Source organism: Microcaecilia unicolor, chromosome 2 (assembly GCF_901765095.1).
Source record: "Microcaecilia unicolor chromosome 2, aMicUni1.1, whole genome shotgun sequence".
NCBI classification, from domain to species: domain Eukaryota; kingdom Metazoa; phylum Chordata; class Amphibia; order Gymnophiona; family Siphonopidae; genus Microcaecilia; species Microcaecilia unicolor.
Window position 1 is genome coordinate 27695870 of NC_044032.1, and position 12833 is coordinate 27708702.

The 12833-nt window shown below is 38.7% G+C and overlaps 1 protein-coding gene across 3 annotated transcripts in view; it reads left to right on the forward strand.

Moving 5' to 3' along the window:
• Nucleotides 1-12833, forward strand: part of LOC115462832 (ubiquitin-associated protein 2-like) — a 434768-nt gene that overhangs the window by 242101 nt on the left and 179834 nt on the right. For all 3 annotated transcript variants that reach the window (XM_030192863.1, XM_030192864.1, XM_030192865.1), the window contains 2 exons: nucleotides 11296-11515; nucleotides 12340-12379. In XM_030192863.1, the coding sequence (XP_030048723.1) occupies nucleotides 11296-11515; nucleotides 12340-12379 (260 nt within the window). The remainder of the gene's footprint in view (nucleotides 1-11295; nucleotides 11516-12339; nucleotides 12380-12833) is intronic.

The following is a 12833-nucleotide window of genomic DNA, read 5'->3' on the forward strand; positions in this document are numbered from 1 at the left end:
TGTGACATGAATTTTATAGCCTGCCAGCTCTCAATGGTTGGTTCAAAGTGGGTTACAAAAATAATAAATTAATAAGATACAGATTAACAATAATATTTTAGAAAAAGATAAGTCTTTAGATTTGTATGAAAACTCTGAGAAACCAGTAAGGAATTCCAAAATTTGACAGCCTGATATGAAACTTCTAATGATTTTGTGTAACTGAATCCAGCTAGAGAGGGGAAATGAAGAAGATTTTTTTCCTGATCTTGAGGAAAAAGGAAATGATGTAAATATAAATTATCTAACCGTATAGTCAGACCAAGAACCATCAAATAACCTACAAATCAAACAAGCTAGCTTAAAATGAATTCTAGCCGATATAGGAAGCCAATGAAGCTGAAAATGGCAGGGAGTAGCATAGTCATACCTTCTTTTCCCCAAAAGTTTTTGTAGCTGAACTATTCTATTAGCCTCTAGGAAACCTTCCAAACAGAAGTTTTATCATTTCAAGAGGACATGATTTTCCTTCTGATGTACAGCCCATTTTGCAATCTGGCAAAATAAGTAGCTGAAGCAAAACAATATAGACCATTACAGTAATTTGTATGAGACAAGATCAAAGACTAGACCAGAAGATAAACCGAATAGTTCTTAATTGATGAAGTTTGAAAAAAATCATTTTTGCTACATGATTAATCTGTGGGATCAATGATAAACTAGTGTCTATATAAACTTCCAAAACTTTTGGGACTTTATCAATATTCAATGATACGCTGTTGCCCAGTACTATGTTAGAGCCTGGAGATGTATCAATTCAATTCAACCAAAATAATTTTGTCAGTATTAAGTTTAAAGCCATTCGCAATACTTAGTTGTTCAATCCTTTCTATACATAATGTAATATGTGCCAGAACCGGTGGTGGGAGGCGGGGATAGTGCTGGGCAGACTTTATACGGTCTGTGCCCGGAAAAGGACAGGTACAAATCAAGGTAAGGTATACACAAAAAGTAGCACATGTGAGTTTATCTTGTTGGGCAGACTGGATGGACCGTGCAGGTCTTTTTCTGCCGTCATCTACTATGTTACTATATGTTACTATGTTATATGTCATGCTGAACAGGAAGTAATAAAAATATATCAGTGTATGAAAAACATTTTAGTTCCTAATGTAGAAAAACAGTCATATAGACGTTGAACAACATGGGAGAGAACTGAGACCCCTGTGGGAACTCTACAAGGTTACTGCCAATGAAAAGAAAAACGTGTTCATTTTAACCCGATAATGCCTATGAACTAAAATTTCTTTATCTGAGACAAAAGTCTGAGAAGGCTCAGTTTATATAGTAAAATATCATGGTCTACTGTATCAGTTAAATCCCCTGTCCTTGTTTTGAAGACAGCCTGTAGCTAGGATGTTGTGAGAACTTGCTGTCCTATGTAACCAGGTACCTTTCTTGTGCAGCCAAGGATAGAGCAATCTCCTCCAGCCACAGGCTCCCGGTACAATGAAGAAATAGATGTCCACCAGTAACTTCAATCTTAAGGACGTTTATTCCATGCAGGTTTCTAATACCCAGTTCCAACAGCAGCATTCACCTTCAATCTTAAGCACATATAAGCCACCTGAAAGTGTGTGGCCAACAGTCCCCTTTAAGCAGCAGGCTATCAGCACATACCAGGATTCAATACAGGCTTACAGTCAGCTCCAGTCTGGGCTCTTTATCCAGTGCACAATAAACAGGCAATTCCCAAGACAAACAGTTCTTTCAGTTCATCATCCCAGTTCAGTCACCAAGCAGCAGTTTCTACCTTCTATACCTTCAGGAGAGTTCAATACTTTAGGGACTCCCTCTACCCAAGGAATTTCAGCCTGCTTCAGTACTTTAGGGACCTCCCTGCCCAAGGGTTTTCAGCCTGCAAATACTTTAGGGACCTCCCTGCCCAAGGGTTTTCAGCCTGCAACTGCTTCTCTCCTTCTGCTTCTCTCTCCTGAACTGAACTCTTGAGACTCCTTCCCACCTGCCTAATCAATCCCTGGCTTCAGCTACCACAACCAATCATTCTCCTTCCATTAGCTTCCCCACACCCATACCAGCTGAGTTAAGCATTAGACCAATGATGAGCTCCTGCACACAGGGTTTCCTAACTCTCTTTCCACCTAGTGGCAGCCACTCTACACAACCTTCCAGCTTACACCCATGTCTTCCCCGATTGCAGCTAGGAGTCCAGTCCGGGCTCTTCATCTCACCCTCTGGCTCCTTGCCTGCAATGCCTTTTGGGACTTGTATTTCAGATTGAAACTGCCTTAACCCAACTATCCTGGATGTGACTTTATCACACCTACTTGTTGTCAATGAAAACTGGGTTACTTGTCATTAGTACATGCTCAGTGGACAGCAGGATGCAAGTATTGACATACCTTCCCACCTTACTTGGGGAGCTGTATTCTATTTATAAGCTTTAAGAATTGACTTAACTGGAAGGGAAGTGGCATACATGCATAGTGAGACTACTCAAATGCTTCTAGAAACTCTCTAAGCTGTAGTGGTGGTTCCCGTGTCAAGCTCTGTCGATGATGTCATTCATATTGTGAGGACCTGTATCCTACTGTCTACTGAGAACAGCTACTGTGGGTAATCAACTGGGAGGTCTTCAGTATTATGGAATTCTCTACCACTGGATCTGAGAGGAGAACATGCTTATTTAAAATTTAGGAGGTAGGGAGGTCATGTGATGTGGTGAGCAGGGGAAGGACGTGCTCCTGCATGCCCCTCTTTTACCCGCTAAATTATCTGCATACATCCCCTGAGTTCATCTACCGAGCTTAGCGGTCCCATCATGAACATTTTGGCTGCATTTTTAGCGAGTCTGTCAGTCCTGAAGATTGGTTATGTCCTCCAAATCTGTCCAAAAAGATTATGACAAGCAATACCTTGGTGATGCTAAGATGGCAGATCAGTGTTCACCGCACCATACTGTTCTCTCCCCGTTGCACAAAATCTAAAAATTCTTGGAGTCACCATCGACCGAAACCTCACGATCTTCCTACACCCTGAGACTCCCTTCTCAGCTCAGCCAGTCCCAATTAGATGTTAATGAAGAGATGCACAGATTTTGGCTTCCCTAAACTGGGTAGAGATCCTACTAAAGTTGAGTCTTATTTCCCGATCTCATTATTCAACTGTGAAGCCAAATTGCTTTCTAAAATTGTGGCTAATTGGCTTTCTCAGGTTTTGCCTAGTTTAATTGTCTCCCCAGGTAGACTTTGTGAAGGGCAAATACTTGATTCTCAATGTTCTCTGCATTTTGTTGGCACTGGTGGCTCAGCATTAAACACCTTCCTTGCTTATCAGCTTTGACGCTGAAAAGCTTTTGACAAGATTTGATGGGATTTCTTGTATGCCATGCTAGATGTGTATGGTATCTGGGGATATTTTCAGGATAATCAAAAATATTTCAAACTGCCAAGAGTGCAAATAAATAACAAAAACTTATAGGTATTACTCTTTTGTTCAATCTATAGTTGGATGTGGGACTTTGATCAAAACAATAGATATTTATATATAAAAAATAGCCTCAACAGCCCAGGGAACCTAACACTAGGACTCCACTGAAATGTCCAACATCATAGGCTCCTACCACCTTCCGAAAAGGATCACAGAAATCAAAAAACTCCCAAACAATACGTGAACAAAAAACAGAAAGCGGGGTGTCTTGCAATAACAAAAAATGATCAAAATCTCCACTCCCCCCCCTATAGTGAATACTAATGGATCTGAAAAACTACAGCGTCCAGTACTAAACCTTCTTAAGTGGAATTGAGCTGAAAGACACCATAACTAACAAATAAAGCGCAATTACAATATCAAACACTCATCGCTCAATGGCGACTAAAAACTCCAAAAACAGATGACTTAGCTTAATTTGTTGCTTTGTGAATCTTTTAAAGTCATGCGTTGTCCTGACTCTCCAGTAATAATAGTGATGTCTCCAAATACTACCTCAGTCTTTACAATCACACTTGTAAGAAGGTCATTACAATTCTCATATCTTTCAAGTGGGTATAAACTTCATTCTTCCACACTCGCAATGTCTTGTAGACTTTAAACTTTCTCAACAGCAAGGGACCCCACTGTTTCGCAACCTTCATCAGGAGAAATACAAAAAAACAAAAAATGTTTTTCTTTTCAATCCATTGCGAACAATGACTCAAAAATGGTGGACATTCAAATAGAACGCCGACAGCATAGCTCCTCCCCTTGAATGCTATGTCATTATCCAATTTATCCAATCAAACTCCCACAGCAGTTGATTTAGATTTAAAGTGCCAAAACCCAGTCCAAATTTAAAGGAACAACGAGGATGCCCGAGAGAAACAGAAAACTGAACATCTCAGGAAACATAATTCAACCAAAAACTAAAAAGTACATATATTGAAGAATCTAAACATAACTCTCCATATAGAATAAAAATCAGAGTTGACTTCAAAAAAATGCTTCCCATTCCATCGGACCATTCAATCCATTAAGGTTAACAGTTTGTAAATAATAAACCCATTTTTGTTCTTTTTGATGAATGATACGCGAAATATCCCCTCTTCTGTTGTTGTTATTCTTGAGTTGTTCTATGACTAAACATCGCAACTCCATGAAGTCATGATTTTTATCCACACAATGTTTAGCCAAAGGCATATAAGTTTTTTTGGACTGGATACCGTTTTTATGTTCGGACAATCTCACTTTGATCATACGTTTAGTTTGTCCTATATAGCGCAATCCACAGGGACATGTAATCAGATAAATTACTGCTTTTGAAATACAAGAAGTGTTACTCTGTAAAAAAAAAAAAAAAAAATCCACTTCTTTTTAACTGGATCCTAAAATTTATTTGTTTCTTCCATCACCTCACACATAACACATTTCCCACACTTCTTGTGTCCAAACACCTCAACTCGGTTACGTTCCATAATAGTTCTAACATCAGAATGACAGATTCGCACGTCTGGAATAAGGTATCATGCACTTCTGTCTGGCAAAAACTTCATGGGTGGACAATATTTTCCAATTCTTATAAATAATATTAGCAACTCTTGGTGACAATGAAGTGTATTGCATGATGCAAGCTATTTTTTGTTGTTTCTCTTCTTGATGTTTCTGAGGTTTAGATTCTAACATGTTCTCGGTGATTGTATAATGCTCTTTTATAGGCATGTTTAATAATTTTAGTAGGGTATCTTCTCTCTTTCAATTTATCTTTTAATCGAGCAGCCGATCCTTTGTACTTCTGTGGGGTGTCACAAATGCGCCTATAGCGTAAGAATTGCGCAAAAAGATATTATTCCTTATATGCATTGGATGCATACTGTCGTAAGACAATAAGGAGTTGCGATCAGTAGGTTTGGTGAAAACATCAGTTTCTAGTTTGTCCACAGTTTTGGTGATCTTTACATCCAGAAAACTGATTTCACTCGTATGAACAGTGTGGTGAAATTTGATGGTAGAATGGCATGCATTTAGATCTATCAAAAACTGATCTAACATTTCTAATGTTGAGTCCCATATTACAAAAATATCATCGATAATCCTCCACCAGCATTTAGCGTGTTGGAACCGAGGAAGTTTATAAATCATATTCTCCTCCAAAACTGCCATAAATAGATTGGCGACTGTAGGTGCAAAAACTGCTCCCATGGTGATACCAGATAGTTGTGAAAAAAGTTCACCATTAAACAAAAAATAATTATTAAATAAAGCTAACCTCAGTAGCTTTAACAAAAATTCTGTGGGAACAGTCACTGGTTTGGGGCGTCATTCTAATACTTGTTCCATCACCCTCATTACCTCATGCTGTGGAATAGCAGTATACAAAGATTGAACATCTAATGTAACCAAAAATCCAATATTATCCTGAGAAGATAAGGCTTCCAATTACTTCAAAAAATGAGTCGTGTCTTTAATATATGACTCAATGTCTGTGACTAATGGAGCTAGAAAACCGTCAATATATTTGCACAATCTTTCCAATGATGAATCACGGGCAGACACAATAGGTCTGCCCGGAGGTTCGATGAGAGTTTTGTGAATCTTCGGAAGCATTTTTTCGGAAGGTGGTAGGAGCCTATGATGTTGGCCATTTCAGTGGAGTCCTAGTGTTAGGATCCCTGGGCTGTTGAGGCTATTTTTTTATATATAAATATCTATTGTTTTGATCAAAGTCCCACGTCCAACTATAGATTGAACAAAAGAGTGATACCTATAGTTTTTGATATTTTCAGGATGTCATGTATACTTATTTATTTATTTGTAGCATTTGTATCCCACATTTTCCCACTAATTTGCAGGCTCAATGTGGCTTACATTTGCCGTAATGGCGGTGCCATTTCCGGGTAGCAGAATTACTCTTTATTCTGATCCAAAGATGGTGTTGAGTGTTAATGGAATTTTGTCTGATTTGTTTCAGATTTTTCGGGGGACTAGGCAGGTGTGCCCTGTGTCACCCCTTTTGTTTGTCTTCATCCTGGACCCCTATTAAGGAACATCCTTTCTAACCTGGATATCAAAGGGGTGTTGAGTTTATAATTATGACATTTGCCAGTGACTTGTTAGTTCATATCACTCAATCACATACTTCTTTAGGGAACTTATTAGAGAGCTTCCAGGAGTATGGTGATTTCTCGGGGTTCACTTTAAATTTTGACAAATTGGAAGCCCTACTACTGACATTTTTCTTCAAATAGGTTGGTCTGGACCCTTCCTGCTAAGGTGGGCCAAAGGATCTTTTAAATAACTGGGTGTTTATCTAATTGGGGAGATATTGCAGTTATTTCAACTTAATGTGCAGAAATTGCCCCTCTCTACTAAAACCCAGTTAGCACAGTGGAAAGCTTTGCCTTTGTCATTGGGAGGACAGATATGCCTTTATAAAATGACTGTCTTCCCAAAATGGTTGTATGTGATGCAGGTGCTGCTGTTGTACCTCCTCAAAAAAGATCTTCAGTTGTTAGCCCGCTTACTTACGAGTTTCCTTTGGCAGGGGAGGAAGCGAAACTGCAGTTCTTATGTGGTAGATGGGCTCATGGTGGTTTGGGGTTACCTGATTTGGGGGTTTATAATAAATTGTGCCTTTTGCATCATGTTAAGGATTGAGCCTTTAGCTTCTGAGATTTTATTCCTGTATTATATGAACAGGAATTTTTGTCTCCCTGGAGCCCTCTTTATTTGTTACATCCCCATATTAAATTGCTTCCTTCACATCTTAAATACAGCATGATTTTGTCTGGAGGGACATGGCACAATTGTGGAATCAGGATCCCAGCATATCCCATTTGCTCCCTCTGCGGGGTAATATTGCATTTCCTGGTGGGGATTGAAGTATTTCTCCATTGGGAACAAGGGGGGTATACACTAATTAGAACATGTGCTGTCGGGTACTGGTTCTCTCTTTGTTTTTTTCTGAATTGAAGAAGTCCTCTTTCCCTACTGATTTCTTTGCATACTGCCAGCTACAACACTATGTGCAGTCTCTTCCTCTTGGGAGCCTGTCAACATCTTTTAGGAAGACCTTGCTTGCCTGGTTGAATTCCTCAAATGGAGATAGATTTTTGATCTCCGATCTTCATATCCAGCTGTTTCAGCATGGTGAGCAGCCGGACTTCCAGGGTATCCTAAATAGTAACATAGTAAATGACGGCAGATAAAGACCTGAATGGTTCATTCAGTTTGCCCAACAAGATAAACTCATTTTACATGGTATGTGATACTTTATATGTATAGCTGAGTTTGATTCGTCCTTGCTATTCTCAGGGCACAGACTGTAGAAGTCTGCCCAGCACTGTTCTTGTACTAAACATTCTGAAGCTAACGTTGAAGCTCCTTATATTTACACTCCATCCCATCCATATCTATTCAGTTACAATCAGTGTGTAGACCATAGAAGTCTGCCCAGCACTGGTTTTGCTTCCCGATTACCGGCGATCCCCTGAGATTCCGTAGATACATCCTTCTAAACAGGATTCCTTTGTGTTTACCCCACGCATGAATTCCATTACCGTTTTCATCTCCACCACCTCTCACTGTAGGGCATTCCACGTATCTACCACTCTATCTGTGAAAAAATACTTCCTGACATTACTCCTGAGCCTGACCCCCTTCAACCTCAATCCATGTCCTCTACTTCTACCACCTTTCTGTCTTCGGAAAAGGTTTGTTTGCCGATGGAGGGATGACTTGGGTCTGAACTGACTGTCCATTTTGGTGCTCAATAGGGAATATTCCATCTCTTATTTTTGTTGCTGACCTGAGGGAATGCCAATTCCAGGTGCTTCTTCGGGGGTATGTCACACAGCACCAAAGCGTGTCATATGGGAGTTCTTTCTTCTTCCTATTGCTCCAGATGTCATGGTGGGCCTGTTACATTTGCCCTCTCCCCCATATTTTTCTTTTTTGGAAGCATGTTTTTAGTTGGTCAGTCTATTGTGATTTTGCCTGTAGGGGCAATTCTTGATCAGGGTGATGCATTTTACATTCAAGAAAAGGATACACATTTATTTGTCTGTAAGGCATGTATTATTGGGAAGAAATGCATATTGCAATACTGGGTGGGCACTGCGTCTCTCTCATATTGGTAGTAGAGAAGTCAACTGCACAATGTAATGTTATTGGCGTTATGAGGGACTAATTTAACTTTCAAGAGGAGAAACTTCTTTTAGTCTGTTTGGAGTAACTACATACAGGTATTGGCTCCTTGAGCAAGGAGGGTTTTTTTTTTTCAATATTTTGCATTTGATGGGAATCGGGATGAATGATATCAGGAGGTATAAGAATATAGCTTTCTGATGTTTTGTTGTTGGGCTGGGGGGTATGGTTGGATGGGGGGTGAGGAGGCATTGATAAGGGGGGGGGGGGTCTTATAATACTTTGGTGCTCTATTTTTTTTATCTTGAGCATATTGTGCTTTTGGATATTTTAGTACCAACATTGGAGTGGAGGAGTAGCCTAGTGGTTAGTGCAGTGGACTTTGATCCTGGGGAACTGAGTTTGATTCCCACTGCAGCTCCTTGTGACTCTGATCAAGTCACTTAACCCTCCATTGCCCCTGGTACAAAATAAGTACCTGAATATATGTAAACTGCTTTGAATGTAGTTGCAAAAACCTCAGAAAGGCAGTATATCAAGTCCCATTTCCTTTCCATTAATGTATACATTTAAAATAGAGGTTAGGGGAGGGGAGATTGGGAAAGGAAGGAATTTGTAAAGTCTTGAACACCTTGAATGTTTCATGATTGTGTGTATCTTTAGTTCAATAAAAACTGTTTAATCTTAAAATTTAGGCGACAGTTAAAAGCCTATTTATTTTGTCAGTCATTTGGTTGAGGTTGTAGATTTGTTAAGGATGCTTTTCTTTGTTTCCTTGTCATTCTTTCTCCTGGGATATTTTAAAATTCTTGCCCTTCAGGGTGGGCATTTGGAGGGATTGGGATTGGTTGGTATGTTTGAGGTAGCTGGGATATACTATTTTTGTTTCTTATAAGCTTATGATGTGATAGCAATGTGGATTTTATTGTTAATTGAATAATTCTGATATGTTGAAAACGAGTTTTATTGCATTAAATTTTGTACATCACATGGAGCAGTTGCAAATATGTGATTTGTATTTGGAATTAAAGAAATATGTAATACCGAAATGTTTAATGACGTATTAGGGCTTCATGTAAAGATAACCTCATGTTAGACATAATTTGGCCCTTCTAACCTCCCATGTTATGATTGTTCTGTCTTAACCAACAGGGGCTCCTCTAAGCATTGTAAGCTCTGTCGAGCAGGGGCTGTCTTTTCATGTTCAGGTGTACACAGAAATGATATGTAGTAAGTAGTAAGCAGCTGGCAGAGCATTCAGACATGAAGATAATTTACTTTTATAAAACAGGGAAGGTTATTAATTTATCTCAGTATTTCCAAGTTGTAAATTCAACTGTCTAAAACATCATTAAGGAGTGGAAGTTCAATGTAACTGGTGAAGTCATGGCAAAATTTGGAAGACTATGAAAAATGTGATAGAACTACCTGAAAACTGGTCAGATTTGCAGATTGCTTCAAACAACCTGTTGAAAAGTTAGATAACACTAAAGTACAGTAGTTACTCACAGACCCATAGCACTTCATTGTGTATACAACAGTGATCTGCAAAGGAGAGTTGTCAGAAAGAATCGTTCTCTATGACTTCATCACAAAAGTCATTGTCTAAAGTATGCAAAAGAAACTTGATAAGCCTGAAACATTTTGGAATAAAGTATTTTGTGCTGATAGAATTGAATTGTTTGGTCACAGTCACATAAGATGATAAATTTGAAGAAAAGGATGGAGCATTTTGAAGAAAAGAATACCTTGCTAATCCTTAAGCACAGGGGTGGATCTATTATCTTTTGGGGTTGTCTCTTAGCCAGTGAGAGAGGAAATACTGCACAGATGGAAGAATGGATTTGACTAAATATCTTAGAAGCTAATGTTCCACAATTGATGAAGAAATTGAACCTGATGAAAGAATGTTTCAGCAAGATGGTGATCAGAAATATACTCCAAAATCAATCTTGAAGTGCTTACAGAAAAGAAAGATGAAGGATTTGGAATGTTCTTCACAGTCCCCAGAATTTTATTGAAAATCTAGAGGAAGTTCTCAGATATGCAGTGCATGCACTTAGAACTAAGAATCTTTGAGCTAAAAAAATTTCAGCATAGAGTGTTCAAACATTCCAAAAGCTAGAATAGAAAGGCTGTGACCTTCCTACCAGAAATGTAGTTGTTACAAAGCATTGAAATGGCATCTGCCACATTCATTGTTTACCTGTTTAAATAATTTATAAACAAACATCTGCAAATGGTAATTTTGCATTTAAAATTGCAGACAAATGTGTTTAACTTTTTATCATGTAGAAACTGTGTCAGCTTCTGTTCACTTCATTCAAACATGTAATTTGACCTGGGGTGCGTACATTTTTGCAGACAACTAGATAAAGGAATCTTGTGTGCATGTAAGTATTTTAAATCTTTCTTTAGTGTTTTTCAAGTTTTGTCCCACTAGATTGTACCACTACTTAATGGATCTATAACACTGCAGCAGCAAAGTTTTAGAGCCATCAAAAAGAAAAGCAGTTTTCTAAATTAAACTCCTTGATTTTAGATAGCGGTGTCAATTACGTCAAATATTATTACATATCTATTCTAAGGTGACACAAATATGACATAGCCAAAACAGATCAGCCACTTGGACGCTCCTTGTGTACAGAGAGCTTTCAATAATAATCTTTATTCTTTTAGTGAACCCTTGAATACCTCTTTGACAATATCCAGTACTGTGCAGGAGCCAGTCAATGCTGCATCAGTTATCACTTCCAGTCTGTCAAGTTCATCCCAGAGTACCAGTTCTGTAACTACATCATCCACTACTACTACTTCCTATGACCAAACGTCTGTGCATAGCAGGATATCATACCAAAGTTCCATGCCTCCAACTGAAGCAGCACCTACCACTGTCGCTGTGAGTAGTCTATATCCCTCATGTTTAATGCCTGGCGTGTACACTCTGTTAGAAATCAGAACATCTTTTGGATTTCTGCATTTGATAGTGTTACTTATTACCATAGTCCCCACTGAATGGGAAGGTACTTAATTGGGGATTTTTCTGAGGTTGTGATATTTATTACTTTTGTTTTGCTTGTAGGAGGAACTGTGTGGCTTGAGCAAGCAATTACAATGTTTGAAAAAAAGTAATCTGAACAGATGATTGAAGTTTAAAATACTACTGAGTGTTTTTATCCATTGGGAATTCTCACAGTGTGTGTTTACTTCCTAACTTCCTAATCTCTGCATATGTGTGTTTGTGTGACACTAAGAGAAGAAGAAGAGATGAGAATTGTGAGGCTGAGGAGGAAGAATAATCTTTCAACTTTCACCTGTTTTTGGCTTATTTGGAGATCAAAAATCATGTAGCGTTATGGCAGTCGTATTCCCATTCCATCTACAGAGTAGGAAATCCCTGCCAAGAGGTCTTATACCCACAGCACAAAGCCCTAACCTCTAAATAATGTGGCAACACTTTATGAGATGTTAACATTTTGATTATGAAAAGTATAAGGTTAAATCCCTTACCCACAGAGCTCATAGGTTGACTTTAAGCACAGGAAGATTTTAATTCATTTAAGGTGCCACAGTTTGTGGCAAAGGTAATGTCGCCTGGATCTCCAAGGTTCTCTTCACTGCTGAGCTGCTGCTAGCCTTTAGGTTTTCTCTTTAGAATCTAGATCTAGTTTAAAGAGTTCAATACTTTTTGATATCTGTACATTTTAATTTTTTTATTTATAGAATGGACCTAGTGGAGTCCGAACACAGCAGATTGCAAATGGTGAGTATGCAGCTGTTGACACAAGATTTACTTTGTTTTTTTGGAACATTTTTCTCTACTTGTGAATTTGAATGATTGAACGTACTACTACTACTACTACTTAACATTTCTAGAGCGCTACTAGGGTTACGCAGCGCTGTACAAAATAAACCAAGAAGGACGGTCCCTGCTCAAAGGAGCTTACAATCTAAACGTCTCCTACATGTTTCTTGCTGTGCCCTGGGTGAACAGCTATGGTCTGAATTAATGCCAGATAGTTAATGTTGTAATATATCTGGCCTACCCCATTGAATATCCAGGTTAGTGTGGCAACCTGGAAGTTGACTGGGTACTGGTGCCCAGTTAGCTCAGCACATAAAGTTAGGGCAGTATTTTAACTGTCCTAAATTCATTCAGTAAATTGGTTACCAGCAATATTCAGTTTAACTGGTTAAGTGTTTTGGTGGTCAAAGGG